General features: G+C 34.9%; 1 protein-coding gene across 1 annotated transcript; it reads left to right on the forward strand.

Moving 5' to 3' along the window:
- Positions 1-991: 991 nt before the first annotated feature.
- Positions 992-16,460, forward strand: sult2st3 (sulfotransferase family 2, cytosolic sulfotransferase 3). The gene is made up of 7 exons (XM_056475268.1): positions 992-1,260; positions 5,779-5,987; positions 10,312-10,438; positions 12,137-12,231; positions 12,670-12,850; positions 14,315-14,468; positions 15,892-16,460. The coding sequence occupies exons 1-6, from the start codon at positions 1,122-1,124 to the stop codon at positions 14,428-14,430; spliced, it is 867 nt and encodes a 288-aa protein (XP_056331243.1). The 5' UTR covers positions 992-1,121; the 3' UTR covers positions 14,431-14,468; positions 15,892-16,460.
- Positions 16,461-25,104: the final 8,644 nt, after the last annotated feature.

Here is a 25,104-nt window from a genome sequence, read left to right on the forward strand (position 1 = left end):
CACTATTTAACCCTGAACCCTAACAATAAATAACCCTAAACTTTAAACCCTTAACCCTAAACCAGGGGTGTCCAAACTCGCTCCTGGAGGGCCAGTGTCCTGCATAGTTTAGCTCCAACTTCCTTCAACACACCTGCCAGGAAATTTCTAGTACACCTAGAAAGAGCTTGATTAGTTGGTTCAGGTGTGTTTGATTGGGGTTGGAACTAAAATATGCAGGACACTGGCCCTCCAGGACCGAGTTTGGGCACCCCTGCCCTAAACCCTAAACCCTGAACCCTAACACTAAATAACCCTAAACACTTAACATTAACATGAAATAATACTAAACCCTTAACCCAAAACTCTATATAATCCTCATGGGCGCCCCCTGTGGGGTGAATTTCTTTTATCTTTTGATCTTTAATTTTTTTAATTTTTTGTTTAGGAAAGTTTTGTTGCTATATTTTCTCCTTCTTTAAATGTTTTAAGCCTTCCTTTTGAACAAACTCTTGGAAGCTCTGTTACACGTCTCCGATGTTCTCACAAATGTTTTTAAACTAGACTCTTTCATTCACTTTCAAACCTCTTTTCTTTACACCTCTTTCTCCCTGGCTTTCCTCTGACCTATTGCACTTCCCTTCTCACATGGCAAAAAAAGTACTTGTGCTCTTTCATAATGCTCTTGGCAAGCGGTGGATTTCCCTGAAGAGACTTACACCATGTACGTAATCTAGTTAATGAAAACAAAAATCCAGAAATATCACAGTATTGTCATCTGACTGCTTGCATTATAACAAATTCTTTCTTTTCTTTCACATAAATCCCCCTTTCTTCCTGTTTTAGCATGTAAAATCTTTTCATAATTGCTCTTGGACACAAGTTACCTTTCACCCAAACTTTCCTCTGAATGTCAGCAGCAGATATGCGGCTCCCTGTTGGGTTAATAAATGTTCTCACCATTAAACGTCACTCACTCTCTCTCTCTCTTTCTCTCTCACTCACACACACACACACATAAACACACACGCTCTCATTCAATCTCTACTTCAGTCTATCTCCTCCCTTACAAACACCAGCGAGTTCCCACAGAACACTGTGCACAAATCTACCTTGTTTTCCTAAAGTCCAGTCAGCAAAGGATGGAGGTCAGCGAATTCAATCTGCTCTACAAGGGTTTCCTGCTCCCTAAGCTCGCACACTCAGAGGAAAGTCTGCAATATCTTGAGGATTTCCAAGTCAAAGATGATGATGTTTTTGCTGTTACCTATCCAAAATCTGGTAAGATGCCTTGTTGTCTTCAATGTTTACTTCTTTGTGGGAGCTCTTACATTGCAGAGTAAGTGCACATGTTTCTGTTTTGATAAATATTTTGTACATGCACTCTCAGAAATAAAGGTACACGAGCTGTCACTTGGGTAAGTTTGCACCTAAAAGGTCCATATTAATACCTCACGGGTACATAATAGTATCTAAAAAGTACAAAAGTGTTCCACTTTAAATTTTTAGGTACTAATATGTACCCGTGAGATACCAATATGGACCCTTCAAGTACAAATGTGTACCCTTTGAAAAGGTACCACTCCAGTGACAGCTTCTGTACCTTTATTTCTGAGAGTGTGCAAAGGACTCTGACATTTTCAAATTGTGCACTAATTAAACAAACCAGCTTTGCCTGTTTTTTTTTTTTAACAAACACCCAATGATTAAATACTGTCACTTTGCATAAAAGTGTGCACCTATAGTCTCTGCATTTTGTCTTGTTTTAAACTATCAATTCATTCTGTAATAGCACAGTTCTTTGACCAGGGTGTCCGCTGGGTCTTAAAAAGTCTTAAAGTGTCTTAAATTTAAAAAACCTTAACCTTAAAAAGTCTTAAATTCACTGAAATATTGTTGTAGGTCTTAGATAATTGCAAACAGGTCTTCATTTTCCTCTATCCAAGTAACGCTGTCCATCCAATCACCAACAATCCATCTCAATCAGATCAGATTAGATTAGATTCAGCTTTATTGTCATTACACATGTACAAGGCAACAAAATGCAGTTTAGGGAGCCTGAAGCGCCTGCCGGAAGGCAGGAGAGAAAACAGTCTGTGAGCAGGGTGAGAGGTGTCCTTAAGAATACTGCGTGCTCGGTGCAGACAGTGTTTCTTCTGGATGTCCTCAATGGCTGGCAGTGTAGTCCCTGTGATGCATTGGGCAGTTTTCACCACCCGCTGCAGTGCCTTACGCTCAACAACAGAGCAGCTTCCATACCAGACTGTGACGCAGTTGGTCAGGATGCTTTCTATTGTGCAGCGGTAGAAGTTCACCAAGACGGCTGATGAAAGCTGATTCTTCTTAAGTTGCCTCAAGAAAAATAGGCGCTGATGAGCCTTCTTGACCAGGCTGGAGGTGTTGGTGGTCCAGGAAAGGTCCTTTGAGATGTGGGTCCCCAGGAACTTGAAGGATGAGACAGGCTCAACGGCCATCCCATTAATGTGGATGGGATCATGTGAGCCTGTTCGTCCCTTCCTGAAGTCCACAATGAGCTCCTTGGTCTTGTTGGTGTTAAGGAGCAGATTATTGTCGGTGCACCAAGTGGCCATATGCTGTATCTCCTCCCTGTAGGCAGTCTCATCATTGTTGCTGATTAGACCAATCACTGGGATGTCATCTGCAAATTTGATGATGGTGTTGGATCTGTTCACAGGCCTACAGTCGATGGTAAAAAGGGAGTAGAGGAAGGGGCCACACAGCCCTGTGGTACACCAGTGTTGAGTGTGACAGTGGTGGAGCAGATGTGGCCTGATCTGACATTCTGAGGTCTGTTAGTCAGAAAGTCCATAACCCAGTTGCAGAGAGACGCGTCAATATCCAGGTCTCTAAGTTTGATCAGTAACTTAGAGGGTATGACAGTGTTGAATGCTGAGCTGAAGTCTGCAGTGCTATGGAGACAGCATCTTCTGTGCTCCTGTTGCCACGATAGGCAAACTGATGTGGGTCCAGTGTGGATGGCAGAGAGTCTTTCAGATGTGCCAGCACCAACCGCTCGAAGCACTTCATGATGATGGGTGTGAGTGCTACAGGGCGGTAGTCATTCAGGCATGTTGGGCTGGAGTGTTTCGACACTGGCACAATAGAGGTGGTTCCAGCAGATCCAGCAGCCTTAGGCACATTGATCCGACTCAGAGCGGTGTAGACTTCTGAGGAGGTGAGTGTGACAGGTGAGTGTTCGGTTGAGGTAGTGTTCCTGGTGTAGGGTTCTGTATTGTCTCTTTCAAAGCGGGCATAAAAGTCATTTAGCTCGTTCAGGAAGGAGACATTTGTGGCTGTGGGGGTGGACTGGCTGGGTTTGTAGTTGCTGATGGCCTGGATGCCCTGCCACAAGCGCCAAGGATCTGAGTTGGAAAAGTGCTCCTCTAGCTTTAGCTTGTAATAGTGCTTGGCCTTTTTGATGCCCCTCTTCAGATTAGCCCTGGAAGTGCTGTAGGCCTGTGCATCCCCTGATCTGAAGGCAGTGTTGCGTGCCTTCATCAGGAGGCGCACCTCCTTGTTCATCCATGGCTTTTGATTTGGGTATATGGTGATTTGTTTCTGGGTTGTAACACTGTCTATGGTGGTGTTGATATATTCCAGAACAGAGGAAGTGTAACTGTCAATGTCTGTGTGAGAGCCACATGTGGCCTGGGAAGCAAACATACTCCAGTCTGTGTGTTCAAACCTGTCCTGGAGTTTGGAGTCCACCCCCGCTGGCCACACTTTGATGGTCCTTACTGATGGCTTCACATGGTTGATGAGGGGTGAGTACTTGCGGGTGAGAAACAAAGAAAGGTGATCTGATTGAACCAAGTGGGGGAGGGGGGTCACAGCATATGCTTCAGCCATGTTTGTGTAAACTTGGTCTAAAGTTTTGTTTCCCCTTGTGTGGCAGAAAATGTTCTGATGGAATTTGGGGAGCACTGTCTTTAAGTTTGAGTGATTAAAATCCCCCGCAACAATAAAAGCAGCCTCCAGGTGAGCAGTCTGTTGTTTGCTGATGGCTGCATGAAGTTCATTCATAGCAAGCTTGGCATCAGCATCGGGAGGAATATAGGCAGCAGTTATTATGGTGGAGGTGAACTCCCGTGGCAGATAAAACGGTCTACATTTAACCATTAGAAATTCCAGGTTAACAGAGCAATGTCTCCCAATGATGACAGAGTTTGTGCACCAAGCTTTGTTAATATAAATGCATAATCCTCCACCTCTGGTCTTACCAGAGTCATCCACCGTTCTGTCTGCTCGGAATGTTTGATGCTCAGTTAGCGATATAGCGTTGTCTGGTATCCCACTGTTTAGCCATGTTTCTGTGAAAATCATGACATTACAGTTCCATAATCTTTTGCTGTGGTTGATGCGCAGTCGAATCTCATCCATTTTGTTCACCAGTGACTGTACATTGGCGAGAAAGATGCTAGGTAAAGAGAGCTGGTGTGGTGTTAGCTTTAGCTTAGCTCTTAGCCCACCCGCTTCCTCCTTCTTTGTTTACGTTCTCTACGCCGCCTTCGAGCACTTCCGCCCAGCCGGGTAGGACGCTTAGGCCTAGGTGTTCTGGCGATCTCAGGGATGAGTCAAAGATTGCTAATAAAACTGTCTGGAATGCACAAACCAATATCCAAGATCTCCTGTCGGGTGTACAATGTAAAGGCATCAAAACTTTCCGGATGCACTGTAGACTACGACAAATTTAGTTTATTCAGTTCACCTATACCACATGTCTTTGGACTGTGGAGAAACCCGCTCCAACATAGGGAGAACATGCAAACTCCACACAGAAATGCCAACTGGCCCAGCCAGGACTCGAAACAGAGAACTTTTCTATTGCAGTTTTTACTGTTCATAATATAAAATTAAAGGGATAGTTCACCCAAAAATAAGAATGACCTCATCTTTTATATTCCCTCCTGTGGTTTTAAATTTTTATGAGTTTCTTTCTTCTGTTGAACACATAAGAAGATACTTTGAAGAATGCTGGCCGATTGTATCCAGCAGTACTGTACATCCATAATAGGAAAAAACAATTACTATGGAAGTTAATGGAAACCATCAACCAGATTTCTTCAAAGTAACTTTTGTGTTCAACAGTGGAAATTGTAACAAGTAAAGGATGATTAAAAGATGACAGAATTTTTATTTTGGGGTCAACTATCTCTTTAAGTGTCCTAAATTAAATGCAAATGTACAGTTAAAGTCAGAATTATTAGACCCCCTGTTTATTTTCCCCCCAATTTCTGTTTAACAGAAAGAAGATTTCTTCCACACATTTCTAAACATAATAGTTTTAATAACTCATTTCTAATAACTGATTTATTTTATCTTTGTCATGATGACAGTAAATAATATTCTACTGGATATTTTTCAAGACACTTCTATACAGCTTAAAGTGACATTTAATGGCTTAACTAGGTTAATTGGGTTAACTAGGCAGGTTATGGTAATTAGGCAAGTTATTGTATAATGATGGTTTGTTCTGTAGACTATCGAAAAAAATTAGCTGAAGGGGGCTAATAATTTTGACCTTAAAATTGTTTTAGAAAATTAAAAACTGCTTTTATTCTAGCTGAAATAAAACAAATAAGACTTTCTCCAGAAGAAAAAATATTATCGGACACACTGTGAAAATTTACTTGCTCTGTTCAACATCATTTGGCAAATACTTAAAAAAAGAAAAAAAATTCAAAGGGGGGCTAATAATTCTGACTTCAACTGTACATCCTGTATTATTATGCATCAATGATAAGTGCATCCTCATTGGTCTCTGTTTGTGTTTTTCAGGTACCACATGGATGCAAAATATTCTCCCTCCGCTTCTGAATGGAGGAGACCTGACACCTGTGCAGACCATCCCAAACTGGGATAGGGCCCCATGGCTGGAGGAGATACGAGCTGCGGTGGTGCTTGATAAACTCCCTTCACCGCGAGCCATAGTCTCTCACATGCCTTATCGCTTGATGCCTTCCTCTTTCTACAAATCCAAGGCCAAGGTACAGTGGGACAGCCTATTGAAGTGACATTATTGCATGTATAGGGTTTTATTGCCTTGTGATAAAAGTGGTTTCAATGTATAGTCTGCATTGGCTGATGTATAGGCCTCACATTATGTAATTGGTTCATATAGAGTAGGGGGGACACATTTTTTTCCTGGAACTTCAACAGAGTGTAAAAATCTTGATGGTTCTGTGGGTCTCGTCTATCAAATCTGATCTTTAATCTCTATTTTCTATTGGATTCAAGTCAGGTGATTGGCTGGGCCATTCTACAGCTTGATTTTCTTTCTCTGAAAGCATTTGAGAGTTTCCTTGGCTGTGTTTTGGATCATTGTCTTGCTGAAATGTCCACCCTAGTTTCATCATTATCCTCCTGCTAATGTAGATGTTGGACTGAAGCAGCTTATATTATTTACAATGAAAAAGGGCAGAGGGTTGCTGAAGAACTACTGAGAGATTTCAGCTGCTGTCTGGGCTTTCACTGCCTTCCTACACCTCCCTTTCTTCATGTGTTCAATACTTTTTCCCTTTGTTATTTCATTTTATTCAACATAACTTCATTTGTAAACCCATTCGTTTTGTTTTCTTTGCCTATATGGATTTCTTTGGTTGTTACCAACATTCGGTGAAAATTTCAAGTCAACAACACCTTTAGAAATATGTTTTCAGAGAAAAATGGTGACGTGTTCAATACTTATTTCCCCCGCTGTATACTGAACTTTGAATATAGTGAGATGAAATCTTAACCTTACCTCACCTTTGGCTTGCTTGCTTGGTTGATGTTACTATTTACTTTCTTGTGTTACTATTTTTCAGTAGCTAGCACAACATTGAATAAATATTTCTTAAAGCCTATAGTTGACAATGTTCCCCGCAGCTGACATTGCAATATTTTGTGTGTTATTGTGACGTGAATACAATTTCGACTTAAATAGCTTTATTTGGGAAGAAGTCTACATTTTAGATTTGGGTCATTTTGTAGAGAAGCGAGTATCAAATAATATCTAACAAATAAGTTACAAAGATAGAGACAGTTGAAGTCAGAATTATTAGCCCCCCTGAATTATTAACCCCCCTGTTTATTTATTTTTTCCCAATTCCTATTTAACTGAAAGAAGATTTTCTTCAATACATTTCTAAACATAATAGTTTTATTAACTCATTTCTAATAACTGATTTATTTTATCTTTGCCATGATGACAGTAAATAATATTTGACTAGATATTTTTCAAGACACTTCTATACAGCTTAAAGTGACATTTAAAGGCTTAACTAGGTTAATTAGGTTAACTAGACAGGTTTGGGTAATTAGACGATTTATTGACTAATATAGCTTAAAGGGGCTAATAATTTTGCCCTTAAAATAAAAATAAAAAATTTAAAAACAGCTTATATTTTAGGCGAAATAAAACAAATAAAACTTTCTGCATAAGAAAAAATAGGAACACTTTATTACTACACACTATAAACCCTTTGTTAAGTATTAGCAAATAGGTAATTCATGATCTGTTAAGCATTAACTCTACATGAATAAATGTTAGTAAACACTTTCATACTTTCATAGTTTAATCATTTATTTTTTATGACTAAATTAAGTATTGCATTATAACAGTTATTTAACTGTAGTTGGTTGTTTTTTAAGATCATTCAGAATGAGTTGTTAAATGATTAATAAACTATTAAAATTAACATTTATAATTTTTATTATTCAGGCATATACTAATAGTTAATTTGTATGTTAATAAATGCTTTATTACCTCAACTTCAACCAGTTTTGTAATCTAATCTAAAGTGAGGACTATTTATGCTTTATAAATCCCTTATAAATGACATTAAAGGCTCAGTTATATTCTGAACAGGAAAAAAGAACATAACCGACATTATTCATTCCTATTCAATTGAAGATACAGAAATGAAGCTGTGTCAAATGAACAATAAATCTTTGCAACCTTATCTAAAATAAAATTACTGTACAGTTTAAACATTGCATCTTATTATATTGGTAAAATATTATATTGTTGTTGTTTTATCCAATTTTATGTCATATTTTGACACTCCTGTTATTTAGCAATGTGTAATATTTACAGTAATTTTACTTCTTAGATAAAATTGCGAAGATGTATTGTTCAATTGATACTGAGCCTTTAATTGACATTTATAAGGGAATTTTAAAGCATTAATAGTCCTCACTTTAGATTAGGTCACAAAACTAGATGAAGTTGAGTTAATAAAGCATTTATTAACATAACCATTACTATACGCCTGAATAATAAGATATATAAAGATTGATTTCAACAGTTTATTAATCATTTACTAATTCATTCTAAATTTTCTTAAAAACCACCAACTACTCTTAAATACAAATGGTTTGTAAATAATGCAATACTTAATTTAGTCATGAAAAATAAATGATTAACAAAGTATGAAAGTGCATTTATTAAGCACATTATAAAGGGGGTTATAAGTCAAGAATACAGCATTTGTATCTGCAGTTATAAACCGCTTACTAATGCTTATTAATGTAGATTTAATGCGTAACAAATAATCAATTCACTAGATACTAATGCTTAGTAAATGATTCATAGTGTGTAGTTATTACGTGTAGTTGTATGGCATAACTCTAGACATTAATTTAAAATTGAACAATACATCTTCGCAATTTTATCTAAGAAGTAAAATTACTGTAAATATTATTTTAAAATTTGATAGTCATGTTAAAAATATGAGTAAGAAAGTTAAGCCAAGTCTAAACTCTTTTCGTCTTATTAGAAGGTTTTTAATATATCATACTGCAAAATTATTCATGCACACAATCATATTCTCTCACTTGACATATTGCATTACATCGTGGTCACAAGCCTCTTTAACTACATTGAAGCCTATTGACTCGATATATAAACAAGCAGTTAAAATGATGGACTTAAAGCCTATGAGGTGGCATCATTGTGAAGTTTTATGTAAACATAACCTTTTTAGTTTTGATAGTTTTATAAATTTAATTATCTTCAATTGGTTTTTAAATGTTTAAATAATCATGTTCCAATGCTGTTTTCTGATCTAATCAGTAGACATCAAACCTCTCACAGAGTGACACGGGCAACTGCTAATGGTGACTGTCTAGTGCCAAAGTGTAAGACCTCTTTTGGCCAGTCTGTTTTCTCTGTAAAGGGAGCCAAACTGTGGAATGATTTACCTGTTAGCTTAAAATCAGAAACTAATCTAAATATTTTTAGTAGTGTTCTTAAAAAGTGGTTAAAAGCAAAACAGCAGTGTTTGCATAAATAGTCTACTGTTAGTTTGTTGGATCATGTCGCCTTTGCTTTTGCCTTTGCTCCAGTAATTTTATGTAAAGAATTATGATGCTGTGTATATGCTTTATTATAGTTCCATTTTGTCAAGCCTCCTGTGGACAGGTGTTGAGAATTAGCAAGTTTGCTAAAACACTTAAACAAATGCATTTGGTTGTCCAGTGTAATTGTGATGTCCATGTCAAATAAATAAATAAATAAGAAAAAAAAATTATAAAGTGTTACCGAAAAAATATTATCAGACACACTGTGAAAATTTCCTTGCTCTGTTAAACATCATTTGGGAAATATTTAAAAAAGTAACAAAAAAAATTCAAAGGGGGCTAATAACTTCAATTGTAAACACAGTGTAAAGATACACATTTTATTTATTGTTTCTAATTAGTTTTATTAATGAGTCTAACCATATTCAGGTACAGATAATAATTAATGATGCATAGTCTTTATTTTATATAATCTGATCCTTATTTGAGTGACAAACATTATCTTTTGGCCTGATGTTTTAACCTCAAATGTCGAAATATTAACACAGTAGCATACTTTAAGGGGATAGTTCATCCAATAAGGAAAATTTACTCACTATTTGCTCACCCTTTAGTTGTTTCAAAGGTTTAAGTTGTTCAAATATCATAAAGGTTTAAAACAAGTGAAGGCTGAAATGAAAATAGGGAGTTCAGTTTAAATTTTGGGTGAACTATCACTTTAAAAACACTTGTCAGGAGATAAATGTTTACTCCTACATAGATGCAGTATAATATCAACTATAATCCCATCCTGCATATTCTGCGATGTGACTATTGTGGATGCTTACATTGCAATATCGATGCTGAAATGATATATTGTGCAGCCCTAGTTCTGCTAACCACAGTAGTGTTGCCGATTGGATCATGGCAGATTAAGTTATGGTGAAGGGTTGCTGCATATAGTGTAAAAACGTATAATAATCACTAGTTTGTTTTTTCAGAGCAGTTGATGAATGTGTTTAATGGAGATCTCTTGTTTTTCATCTTCAGGTAATCTACGTTGCACGGAATCCTAAAGATGTTATAGTGTCTTCTTACCACTTTCACAAAATGGCCAGTTTCCTTGAAGACCCCGGAACATTTGATGACTTCGTTAACAAATTCCTGTCAGGAGAAAGTGAGGCATTCTAATGCAGTTTATGAAATGAACGGTGGATGTGTTCAATATGAGGGTATACAATTACTAAATTATACTTATTGAACATGTTTTATTGATTTTAGTGTTGTATTAAAGGGATAGTTCATCTAAAAAATGAAAATTTGCTGTTAATTTATTAATCCTCAGGCCATATAACATGTAGGGGATTTTTCTACATCAGTAGAACATTAAAGAAGATCAAGTCAAGCTTTTGGGTGATTTTTAATGTAAAAGTACAAGTCAATGGCTACATTGTACAATAAATTAGTTGACTTTACGTAAAAAAGTGAGTAAACCTGTTGCTTTTAAAGCAATTATAGTTGACTTTACTTTAAAAAGTGAGTAAACCTGTTGCTTTTAAAGCGATTATAGCTGACTTTACTTAAAAAAGTGAGGAAATTTGCTGCTTTTACTTAAAGTGAGTAAACCTGTTGCTTTTAAAGCGATTTAATTTGACTTTAAGTAAAAAAGAGAGTAAACCTGTTGCTTTTAAAGCTATTATAGTTGACTTTACTTAAAAAAGTGAGGAAACCTGTTGCTTTTACTTTAAAAAGTGAGGAAATTTGTTGCTTTTAAAGCAATTGGTTGGCTTCACTTAAAAAGTGAGTTAACATGTTGCTTTTAAAGAAATTATAGTTGACTTTACTTAAAAAATGAGTAAATCTGTTGCTTTTAAAGCGATAATAGCTGACTTTACTTAAAAAAGTGTGGAAACCTGTTGCTTTTAAAGCTATTATAGTTGACTTTACTTAAAAGAGTGAGTAAACCTGTTGCTTTTAAAGCGATTATAGTTGACTTTACTTAAAAAAGTGAGGAAACCTGTTGCTTTTAAAGCGATAATAGCTGACTTTACTTAAAAGTGTGAGGAAACCTGTTGCTTTTAAAGCAATTATAGTTGACTTAAAAGAGTGAGGAAACCTGTTGCTTTTAAAGCAATTATAGTTGACCTACAAAAAGTGAGTAAATCTGCTGCTTTTACTTAAAGTGAGTAAATCTGTTGCTTTTAAAGCGATAATAGTTGACTTTACTTAAAAGAGTAAGGAAAACTGTTGCTTTTAAAGCAATTATAGTTGACCTACAAAAAGTGAGGAAACCTGTTGCTTTTAAAGCGATTTGTTTATTTTAAATAATCGAGTGAACCTGTTCTTTTTAAATCGATTAGTTGACTTTAATTAATAAAGTGAGTAAACCCATTGCCTTAAAATTAAGCTAATGAAGGATGAGCTAATGTAACTCATGGCTTTTACAGAGTACTAGCCCTTTGAGGTATGCGGTATATAAGAAAAACAAAAATAAAATGTGTGTCTCTTCATAATAAACTTCTAAAGTATTATGAAGCAAAACAACCAAATGCACAATTCAGAGGCTGTACATTAAAGATGAAATATTGAAATAATAATGATTTACTTGCAGAGATTGTTTGTATTGCTTCTTAAGACCTCAAGGAATTATTAGGAGCCATGAATATTAGTTTTGTTTTCCCTACATGTCTATTTTTGACTCCCAAACTGTTGGTATCTTCTGTTTTATGAACCACCAAAGACCACAGTCAGTCATTTTCAGCTGAAATCTTCTTTAATGTTCGCTGAAGCAAAATGTCACCAGTTCCATATAAACAGTAAGAATAGATTGTGAATCAGAACTTTTAAACTGATCAGTTTGCAATTGCTTTCACAGTTGTTTTTGGTAAATGGTCTGACCACATTAAAAGCTGGCGAAACCCAGAGCTCAAAGACAGAATTCTGTACGTCACCTATGAAGAAATGCTTCAGGTAAAGTAAAATTGAGCCACTCACTTAAAGATCAGACGAATAATTTTAAGTTATTTACATCAAACACAAAATATCGTATCTAATGTATTTAATGTAAAATGTTTTATTTTTAATTATTCATTTTTTTGGGATCATCTCTTGTTGAATTATGAAGTTATATGCTTTTATGGACACACTTTACAATAAGGTTTTATTAGTTAATGCATTTACTAATGTGAACCAATTTCGAACCACACTTGTTCAGTGTTTATTAATAGTTCACCATTTTCTAACGCTTATAAACATCCAAACTCATGCTTATTAGCATTAGTTAATGCACTGTGACTTAACATGAACTAACAAAGAACTGAAATAGCCATAAGTAGCTCATGAGGAAATAAACAAACAAGCAAAGATCAAAGATTATTATTAACATATCCAATGTTATTGTTATTGTAGGACCTTCGAGGAGTCTTGTGCCGGATGTTAAAATTTCTGGGCCTGGAGCTCAGCACAGAAGCTTTGGATCGGGTCGTCAATAACAGCACTTTTAAAAGCATGAAGACGAACAAAATGTCGAACTACACTATGGTGCCACAAGAAATTATGGACAACAACAAGTCAGCCTTCCTGAGAAAAGGTAACCTTGCTTTTAAAAAAAATCTTAATTGAAGAATTAAAGAAGACCCAATTATGCTTTTTTGGTGATTGTAAATATAAAAAATATAAGTCAATGGCTACATTATACAAGAAATTATTTGACTTAAAAAAGAAAGTAAACCTGTTGCTTTTAAAGCGATTATAGCTGACTTAAAAAAAGTGAGTAAATCTGTTGCTTTTAAAGCGATAATAGCTTCTTTATTAAAAAATGAGTTAACCTGTTGCTTTTAAAGCAATTATAGTTGACTTTACTTAAAAAAGTGAGTTAACCTGTTGCTATTAAAGCAATTATAGTTGACTTTACTTAAAAAAATGAGTAAACCTGTTGCTTTTAAAGCAATTATAGTTGACTTTACTTAATAAAGAGAGTAAATCTGTTGCTTTTAAAGCGATAATAGCTGACTTTATTAAAAAAAATGAGTTAACCTGTTGCTTTTAAAGCAATTATAGTTGACTTTACTTAAAAAAGTGAGCAAATCTGTTTCTTTTTAAAGCGATTATAGCTGACTTTACTTAAAAAAATGAGTAAACCTGTTGCTTTTAAAGCAATTATAGTTGACTTTACTTAATAAAGTGAGTCAATCTGTTTCTTTTTAAAGCAATTATAGTTGACTTTACTTAAAAAAATGAGTAAACCTGTTGCTTTTAAAGCGATTATAGTTGACTTTACTTTATAAAGTGAGTAAATCTGTTGCTTTTAAAGCGACTGTAGTTGACTTTACTTAAAAAAATTTGTAAACCTGTTACTTTTAAAGTGATTATAGTTGACTTTACTTAAAAAGTGAGTAAATCTGTTGCTTTTAAATGATTAGTTGACTTTACTTAAAAAATAAGTTAACCTGTTGCTTTCAAAGCAATTATAGTTGACTTTACTTAAAAAAGTGAGTTAACGTGTTGCTATTAAAGCAATTGTAGTTGACTTTACTTAAAAAAGTGAGTTAACCTGTTGCTATTAAAGCGATTAGTAGACTTTACTTAAAAATGAGTAAATCTGTTGCTATTAAAGCAATTATAGTTGACTTAAAAAATGAAAAAATCTGTTGCTTTTTAAATGATTATTTGACTTTACTTTAAAAAGTGAGCAAACGTGTTGCTTTTAATGGGATTTGTTAATGTAAAAAAGTGAGTAAAGCTGTTGCTTTTGAAGTGGTTAATTGACTTTACTGAGTGAGTAAACCAGTTTCCTTAAAATTAAGGAAATAAACTGTGCATAATTATAAAAATTAAGTTACCGTCAAAAGTTCAAAGTTACTTGGTTAACAGGTTTACTCAGTACAGTAACTAATGGCTTTTACAGAGTACCAGCCTTTTGAGATATACAGTATACAAGCAAAACAAAAAATTATATTTGTGTCTCTTGATTATGCACTTTAAAAAAAAGAAACTTTAAAAACATTATTGTATTATTTATTTACTTATTGGGTTCTTCTCTGCATATTTAAAGGTGTTGCTGGAGACTGGAAGAATTTCTTCAGCCCGGAGCTTGACGCCAAGTTCACAGCAGTCATTCGGGAGGAAATGAAAGGAACTAACATCAAATTCCCCTGGGATGAGGAATAATAAGCGAGTCTCTTGCAGTGACATCAAAATAAACAGAGGTAGATGAGAACATGTGATCACTTATTTGGCTTATTTGTGTTGATTGAAGTTTAAGGTTTAATAATTCTCCATCAGGCAGCACAGCGAGAAACTGCAGCAGCATTCAGAAGATCTGTTAGGGTTGCTTAAGATATTAGGACGTTAAAGACAGTGAGACAAGTTTTACATAACCAAAAGGATGTGTTCCCACATCAGCTTTTTCCAGCAATGAGAGAATCTTCAAGATGACCAACTCATTGATTTTTAACAACCAAATATTGAGGTTGAATATGAGAAAGCCGTATATACATTTTACTCAGGGTGCAAATTACAGGGCTGTTTGGGGAAGTCTGGCCCCCCCTAATTGATGCTTGATCCCCCCTGAAAGACATCAAAAGAAGGTGTATGGGGGTCTGTCTTTTAATATTTAAGAAATAGTTTGCTCTGATCAGTATCTTAAACAATATTACTAACTAAAATAATACATTTGACCATCCCTATAATGGTTCATACCATTGTGAATGCATGTTTGCGGCATCCCTGATGGAATCTCCCATTCCGCCACATCCCAAAGGTGCTCTATTGGATTGAGCTCTGGTGACTGTGGAGGCCATTTGAGTACAGTGAACTCATTGTCATGTTCAAGAAACCAGTTTGAGATGATTCACGATTTATGACATGGAGTGTTATCCTGCTGGAAGTAGCCATCTTCTGTGGCTGTGCCGTTGACACAATGCTCAATAGATACTAAATAGTCCCAAAGTGTGCCAAGAAAATATCCCCCACACCATTACACCACAGCCACCAGCCTGAACCATTGATGCAAGGCAGGATGGATCCATGCTTTTATGTTGTTAACTAAATGCATTGAGCTGCTGCCATGTGATTGGCTGATTAGACATTTGCATCAACGAGCAGTTGGACAGGTGTACCTAATAAAGTGGCCGTTAATTTAATATCACAAATGTCATTAAGAACCACTCGATAACAGTTAGATGCAATTGAATTAAATACATAACTGGTTCACTGAGGCATAGTACCGAACACAACTGAAAAACTGACGACCCCCCAGTCCCCACACCCTGATTTTACTCACCTACAGGCCGAATAATGATGGAGATGAGTTTGTTTCTTCATCTGAAACTCATTTCGGAAACATTTATTGCCACATGCAGTACTAAGTAAAGTACAGCTGGAGGTTTCTTGCGTGCTTGCCAGACTTTTTTGTACAATAATACAATACTTCAGTACTCTCAAGTGTATTTGAAGTGCTTATAACAAATGTTGGGTGTATGTATGCCATACTAAACTCATAAAAAGTCAGGAATCTCTATATGAAGCAAATAAATGCATGATATAATATATATAAATAACAATATGCATAACTATCTGCTGTTTACGTTCATATTTTCATATCATCTCATGTCTCTTTTTTCCTCACAGGATTTCTTGGAGAAAAATCAACATGGAGTTTCCTCTTCATCGATCTATATTTATTCTGGGCTTAAATGTGAAAGGTTTTTATGAAGGTATATGCTGATTATTGGTTAAGGTTGAGTTCTTCAGTCTGTCCTACAGCACTAATACTGATGTTATTGCTGTTTTGCTCCTTTTATTTTCCCTCCAAAAGCTAAATGCGGAGTTTAAGCTTACAAAAACACTTATACATTATAAAAATATTATAATTAAGTCAATAAAAATATTATAATTGAGTCATATTTGGAGTTATTCAAATACCAGCTCATTACTGCAGAGGTCTGCAGAAGAGTAGATTGGATTACTGCTTCTATATATACTGCTAATGTCAGTTTCATAATAGTGTTATGCCAGAACACATTTACAGCCATTATGATTGTAAACACTCAGATCAGTTTCATTCAGCATTCAAATGAAGGTGTTTGCACTGAAACTGGGTCTGAGCTCATCGTTATTCATTTTTATTGTTGCCAGAAGTCAAACGTAGAGTTTAAAGCTTAGAGGTGAAATAAAAATGCTATTGCAAAGCATAAAAACTAATGCATAATGTCATCTTTTGGGCTTTATTCAGTGTGTATTACTATACTACTGTATTTTCTAGTGCATATGGGGTGTGTACACTTTAATTCTATTGGGTAAAATATGGGGTCCCACTTTATATGAAGTGTCTTTAACTACTATCTACAGTTGAAGTCAGAATTATTAGCCCCCCTGAATTATTAGCCCCCTGTTTATTTATTCCCCAATTTCTGTTTAACGGAGAGATTTCAACACATTTCTAAACATAATAGTTTTAATAACTCATTTCTAATAACTGATTTATTTTATCTTTGTCATGATGACAGTAAATAGTATTTGACTAGATATTTTACAAGACACTTCTATACAGCTTAAAGTGACATTTAAAGGCTTAAATAGGTTAATTGGGTTAAATAGGCAGGTTAGGGTAATTAGGCAAGTTATTGTATAACGATGGTTTGTTCTGTAGACAATCGAAAAAAAAAAAAGGGGGGGGGGGGGGGGTCGGGCTAATAAATTTGACCTTAAATTGGTGTTTAAAAAATTAAAAACTGCTTTTATTCTAGCTGAAATAATACAAATAAGACTTTCTCCAGAAGAAAAAAATATTATCAGACATACTGTGAAAATTTCTTTGCTTTGTTCAACACAATTTGGGAAATATTTAAAAAAGAAAAAAAAATTGAAGGGGGGCTAATAATTCTGACCTCAACTGTACTTCAAAATGTAAATACAATGTGTTCATAATGTATTGCAGAACACTTTAGGTGGGAAACGATTAGGGTTAGGGACAGGTTTGGTTGTATGGGTAGGTTTAGGGTGAGTTAAAGTGTAAGAGATGATCAAGAGTGTAATAATAAGTGTAAATACATCAATTAATTACAGATATACAGTAATTACATGCAAGTATTTAATCAAGCATAAGTACAATGTAAAAACATGTATTTACACAATAAGTACATTGTAATGAATTATTAATTGCATTGTAAGTACGTATTAGTTAAGGACACTTAATATAAATTGGGACCAAATATGGACAAGCGCAAATGTTGGGTAAAATTTGATCCTATAAATGTAATATGTTCATATTTTACCCAAAATTGGGCTTGAACAACTCAGATTTTTGAGTGTATTAAACAGTAACCCTCTGTATTTTAAATCTGTTCAAATGAATGTATGGTTGCTTAATAAAGGCATTCATGTGTTTCATGCTTTTCTTTTTTATCTTATAGACGAAACTTTCAAATGGTAGTTTTATCTTGATTTGCACAACATTATTGACCAACAAATATGGATTTAACATTGATAAGAAATGATTCTGGTGCTATTAGAATGATTTCGGAATGGATCACAGGGAAACATTTACAGGAAGAAATGTAATAGTCACAAAGAAGAAAGCAGTTATTTTAAATAATAATCATAATAATTAAATGATTATATTGGTATAAATCTTCTTTTTTTTTTTTTTTGCCAAATATATTTATTAACATCTTGTGCAGATTCAGTATCATATACTGTACATCCAAAAATAAGTAATATACTGTTTTCACAACTAAGAACCAATGAACATAAAAAACAATATCGTTATTAAATAACACAGTAATTAAAATAAATAAATAAATAACAAAAAACTAACAATACAAGTAATAAATAATAATAATAATAAAGCTTTATTCCTCTTCTGCTTCAATATCAATAGTGTCAATATAGTTTAACAAAGTGTCCGTGTTTTGTAAAAAAAAATTGAAAGACCCTCTTAATGAAGACCTGATTTTTTCCCAACTTTAAACACAAACAAATTATTTCATCCATCTGTCATGTGAAAATGGAGATGTTTGTTTTCACTTAAGGAGAATAAGCCTCCTAGCCAATAATGTGGTGAAATCCACAACGTTCTGTGTTGTTGAAGGCAAATTTGGCCCAAACAGAATTCCGAATAGTGCTGTAAGGGAGTTTGGAGTGGTTTGGAGTGGCTTTTCAAAGTTTTTTCAAAAGTATTGAATATTGTAGACCAAAACGCAGTCAATCTTGAACAAGACCAAAAGTGTGTGTGTGATTTACTGGAGACCTTTTTTACTTGACATTATTATAAGTATTGCTTCTATGTGGGTATATTTTGGCTAATCTGGCATGAGTGTAGTGTGCTCTGTGAAAAATCTTGCATTGCATTAAACTGTGTTAGGCACATATAGTAGAACTGTGTACAAAATTGAGTTTATAATCCCATTCTATTTCATTGATCCCGACGCTTGTTCCCAGGTATTCTTAGGGAATTCAGAGGAGTCAGAATTCAAAGAATTTATTGGCAGATAGATGATAGAGACTATCCCATTTCTGTCTGGGTTAAAAGAAAGAATGGTGTCCATTTTAAAATCAGGAGGAAGAATAGGAAACTGATTTTGTACAAAATGTCTCATCTGAAAGAAGCGAAAAAGATGAGTTTTGGGAAGATGAAACGTTTGAGGCAAATCTGAAAATGAGAAAAATATACCTTTATCATACAAGTGCTTATTGGTATTAGGGCCCATAGAAGACCAATCACGAAAAACAGAATAAGAACACGATGATACATTATTTACCATAGGCGCTAGTTATTAGCCCAAAATGTTTCCTAAAAGTAACCGACCGACCGACCGTGCACACAGCCTGCTTACCTTAACAGACGACAGAAATGAGGCGTGAGGGACAAGTCTATATGCCTGCAAGTTCCATCATGGATTGAGAACAACATTAAATATTCTTTTTATGTTACGAAGTACAGTAAATATCAGCCCAGACATTCACATATGCTATGAATTTTAAGGAGGAGTGTAAATATTGCAGGTATGACAGAGTTAAATGTGTTCAGATGAAGAAAAAAAAAACGCTGAAAAATCACTTGATCACGTTAAAATAACAGTTAATGTGTGTGTATTTTTACACATTTATTCACACGTTTGCATTACTGAGAGCAGGAGAAAGAGACAGGCTGCACTGGTAAGCAGTATCTTCATAATATTGTTTAATTAAAATAAAGCATCAACAAATTAATCTGTCTTGACAGTCTTTACATGTGAAGGCATTATCTACACACAATATGAATTCCCAATTTGAAAAATACTACAAACTATAATATACTATTTACGAAAATACTTAAATAACAGACAAATCTAGATGTTCAACACAAGTGGGCTGCACTACAGACCAGCTCGATGACGTATAATGTCTCTGACACCGCCTGTAGTCCCATTTAACTTGATAGCAACCGTCTTTTAAGCATAGCCGATTTAAAAATTAAAGATTGGGATGTAACTGATGTGTTTTATGTTGTAGAATAAAACGTGAAAGTATCTTGAGTTTGTGTTAGCCACAGACTTTATTTAAACGATTTTACTGAAATACCATTAAAAAAAACCATTGACTTTGGGACGAGTGAACCGGAACTGCTAAAATGCTAACTCGCTTCTGGGTTTTTGCATACAAATTGACGTCATAGTTCCTCCACTCTATTACCTTTGCTTGAAAAGACCTGATCTAATCCTGTTTATATGAAATAAGCTGCTGCTCCTGAGCAGGTTTGAGCCATAGATATGTACATTAGATGTCATCTACCCTGTTGTTGTCTACTGGAAGGAATGCATCAATAGAGCCGCCATTTTAGTACAGGGTAGCACTCCTTTGAAATGAATGCTGGACCAAGCTGCAGTGGAGGCCTGTGGCCATCCAGAGCCAGAGAAATACACATATACACATATATCTATGATCGGGAGTTTTCCTGGTGGTCAGTATGCAATTTTTCTTTTTAATTACGAAAATTATAATTTTACATCACTTTTCTACATTGATGGATAAGTGATCGCTCAGGCATTCCTGACAAAAAGCTTGTGTTTGTGTGTATGGAAATGTACTATACACCCTCCCTGTTAAATTTGATCTAATCCATGTCCTGAAACACACCTCCTCTCCTGCTTTCACTTCTCATACTGACAGAGGGAGCGATTAGTTTGGGAATCAATCTCCATTATAAACGACTCCTTCATTTAGCCGACACTAATACAAGTTTCTGGCACCGCAGCATCTCGTTGTCATATTTCTTTTGCATTGTTTGCTGATTTTATTCAACAAAACTAGCATAAGCCGAGTGTTTAGTGCGAGTTGGTGCTACTTTGCCTTATGGTGAATGCATTGCAAGTGACTGTATTACCATAAATAACGTTACCTGTTTAGCACAAAAGTTTATAACATACAAAAACATAAAAAACTAAATCTTACCTATGAAATGTTCTGCCTTTGTGCTTTGTTTTCTTTGTTTGCTCGTTACTACACTCGTAGACAGCTCTAAAGTCCAGCTTCTTCACAAAGCAACACTGTCTTGACTAGTGCGGTTGAATGACATTTGTCCTGGGAGCACTGTACAAATATGGCAGCGCTATTGACGGATGCTCAGGGTCCGTATGCGATATCTAGTGTATATATCTATGGGTTTGAGCTTCCAGATCTGTTGCTTTGATGAGGTTTGAACAAGAAACAATCCTGGATCACGTCAAATCATCAATAACCAAATCCAGTTAATTGAGTAATCCTCAAACAAAGAATAGTTGGACCAACGCAATTCCTTCACGTTGTCCCTACACAAAATGCTTAAGGTAACTTAATAGTTTACAATTTTTAGTGGATTGCACATAAACAAATAAACTGGCCAAAGAAATTACAAAAAATGTGTTTTATTAGCTCGTTTTAAACCGGTAGTTTAAACAAGCAGCAGTAATCATCATTTTACAGATATTGTTCTACAGTGTAGGCTCAAATAGTTTCACTTTCAAAGCAATAACCTCAATGTCAACAAACCCATTCAGTTCCAGAATATTCAAATGAAGCGTGCTGCGCTGTGATTGGCCATATCAGCGTGAGCGCACGCAAGCTGGCATTGACATATGTGAAATCGCTCACGTTTGCGTTATGGTGTGCGTGTACGTGCTGAGCAGTGTATGTGAAGCCGGTTAAAGCGTACGTCTCTCTCCTCAGGGCATTTCACCCCAGGGCCCGGGCCGTACGTGACCGCCACCGCCTCCCTCTTTACCGATAACGCTAATGAACTTCCTGTGATTTCCTGTAATTGGGGCAGTTTGGGCGGGACAGACGTGTGAGTGCGGGCATGTTAATGGCATCTGGCAGGCATATAGACGTGCATTGAGTGGTTCCTGATTGGCCAGAGGAACCATATATCTTCACATATTGTCTAAGCTAGTCAGCTAGTGTTTTTTTAAATGCCAGAATGAATACTATTACAAAGAAGATAGCCTACATTATGAACAAAGAGACAAGGGTTACATAACTTAAATCACAGCAAATTCAACAAGTTTATAAGACTCATAAATTATTATAGATCATTTCAATGTGGTGACCCATAAACTTTTTCTTCTTGTTATCAAACCATTTAATTACTGTAACAAGAGGCAATTTAATCATAACTTGATGTTAAAACAGCTATCATAACTTTAACACAATTCTTCAGATATTTTGGGGGACATTTTAATAGTTTTATGTTCAATCCATGTAAATTTGTTAAGTTAACTTAATCGATTTGTGTAGTGGCAACATAAATGAATTGTGAAGAACCCTGCATTTAAATACAGTGTATACAATAGAATTATTAGTGATACATATCAAAATCTTTTCTGAATGTAAAAATTTAAGGGGGTTTCTTTGAAAATGTATAATTTTGAAAATAAAATTTAGCAAGAAAAAGCAATAAATTAATAACACACGGAAGTATTTTTCATAAAAACCAAATTTTTTAAAGATAATGTTTTTTTGTAGAAATATATTTTTGCTGTGGTTACTAAATCACAAGAGTGGACTATCAAAATCTGGTGTTATTTGGTATCAATGAAAAACAACTCCAAAATAACTTCACTTTAAACATGAACTGCACTTTGACACGTTTGACCCCATCAGCATGGATGAAAGTAACACACAGCTGGGTCAAAAGTAACACAACAATATTTGGTAGATTTACTGGCTTAATTTTTATTTATTTTAAATATATCTGACTTCGAGCTTGTTACTATTAATTGCAAATATATTTTTCCCTTTTTTGTTACCAAATAGTATTAAACAGCATTTTCATTTTAAATTTCAGCTCCATCAAATGATTAAACAGCAATGCAACAATGGAAAATGTAAAAAAATATCCTACAATTTTTTTTAGTTTTTATTGTTATTGGCAAAATGCATTCATTTTGAAACTTTTGAAAGCATCTGAATCCAAACACTGCACTTTAATGTGGAAGTGAAAAATAAGGTATTGCTATTAGCAGTAGGAGATACAGTAAATAACAGTGATAATTTCATCCCCAAAGGAACTCTTGCAGTGTAAACCTGATTTACTTTTAAACTGAACAACAGACATTGGAAACTTAAGGATGTGTTACACTAAATAACCTGCAGATTGATCACTGCTGTGGTGCATGAAAAGAGAAACATTCGACTTAGTCCCTTTATTAATCGGGGTTTGCCACAGCGGAATGAACCACCAACTTATCCAGCATATGTTTTACGCAGCGGATGCCTTTCCAGCCACAACCCAACACTGGGAAACACCCATACACGCTTGCATTCACACACATACACTACGACCAGTTTAGTTTATTCAATTCACCTATACTGCATGTCCTTAGACTGTGGGGGAAGCCGGAGCACATGATGGAGGATAATGTAATTTAATGCAGGGCTTCTTGTCTGATCTGAGACCCACTTTATATATATATACAGCCAATGAAGATCACTGATTTTTAAAGAAATTAGACCTTAAATGTGGCACTTTCATAATAGAAAGAATTCATCAGAAGCCCCGGGGCTGGCTGGCTGAAAATTAAACAACTGTGTGCAAGAGATATTATTTTTTTTAAATCAAAATAGGCTATATTATAACTAAACCAGGGAATTAACCAAAGGAAAGTGAGTGATTGAAAATATCTTTTGAGGTCAAATCACAACTATAACCTGTTTATTTTCCTGGACATAGTCTTCTGAAAACTTCAGTGAATGGTGACATACATATAACTCCTGAGACCCCGCCTATTGACTTGTGTCCTCTGTAGTGGACATTGTGTTTTCATTAATTTTCTTTGAATTTTTTAAGCCACTCAGTCAAGTACTGTTCAGAGGACTTCCTGTGCTTTCTAGTGATATGTCATTTGATTGGCTGGCATGCTAGGAACCACTTCTTACACTGCATCCAAAATGGCCGACATACAAACAAGCACATTTTATGGGAAGGAGAGAGGTATGTAAAATTTTGCTTTTTAAATGTTTTTTTCTTTACATATATTTGTTTATAAAAGTGTCAGGAACAATACATTTAGCTTTCAAAGCTGTTAAATGGTTTGTGTTTCAAAATATCATCCTTTTTAAATGTCAACTATAGTGGACAACATGACTGTCTTAATGTAATTAATGACTGCATGTTGTAGGAGGCAGAAATAGAGAGGATTCTTTATAAGATAGTTGAGGGAGACTCTGACTTAAGAGTCTGACAATCAGACAATTGGAGAATTAGAGACAATTAGAGAATGGCAATCAGTTTCGAATCACTTTTATGTTGAGTTTGTTTTGGATTAACATAATTTCATTTTTTTTTTTTTTTTGAGTCCGGCTCTCTTTCAGACTAAACTGTTTCAGGAATTTCAATTCAAAAGAAAAAAAATGGCTTTTGTTTTGTTTTTGTTACATTAATGTTGGATTAATATCCCTTTACAGCCATATCCTGTACAGTTTTGTTGTCTGAGTTTGGCGGTCATTTCGAACTAAAATGGTCCTGTGGTCCACTACAGTGGACATGCTGTAAAATTAAAAATAAAAACAAAACATAAAAACTCTATTGTTAAAAAAAAATTCATCCAAAGGATATAGGAAATCACAATAAATAAAATACTTTTTTTTTTCTTTGGGTCTCAGGAGGATGGTGTACCAATCTCTGATTTAAACCAAATCTATAAATTGTGATAAATTGTAGGCTAATTTTAATACATGTATTAGATATACAGAATCTAAAAGTGAACATCCAAGCTTTTTTCACAAAATAACCTATCTACAAAATTATATATAAAAACCCTGGCTGTAAATAAGGCTCTATTATTATTATGAAATACGTTACAAACAGAATTTTGTACACTTTTCACTATAAATGTCTACTTCATTTTAATAAAGTTGGCTGTTCAGTCCTATGAATACTATGAAAGCTAGAAAACACTTGACTTTGAGATTATTTAGTCAGCTAGCATACAGCTAGCATTTTTGACTCTTAAAGAACAGAGTACATAATAATTCTAACACAAAGAAAGAAAGAAAGAAAGAAAGAAAGAAAGAAAGAAAGAAAGAAAGAAAGAAAGAAAGAAAGAAAGAAAGAAAGAAAGAAAGAAAGAAAGGTCAGGGCTGTATAAAAATAAATAAAACAAACAAATGTACAAATCAATGTCAGAATCTTGAAGGTTTCTGGAAAAAAATGGCCTTTTAATGGCCTTAATGGCCTTTTTTATTAGTGCTTTGCTTTATGTTGTTCGTATAATGTAATTTTTAGCATTAGTTAGCAGGCTAAAAGGGTACAGCTAACATATTAGCGGCGACTGCATTACGTCACGCGTCGATCACAGATAAAAGATCAGCGCTGATCATCGGGAC

This window comes from Danio aesculapii, chromosome 16, assembly GCF_903798145.1.
Source record: "Danio aesculapii chromosome 16, fDanAes4.1, whole genome shotgun sequence".
In the NCBI taxonomy this organism is placed as follows: domain Eukaryota; kingdom Metazoa; phylum Chordata; class Actinopteri; order Cypriniformes; family Danionidae; genus Danio; species Danio aesculapii.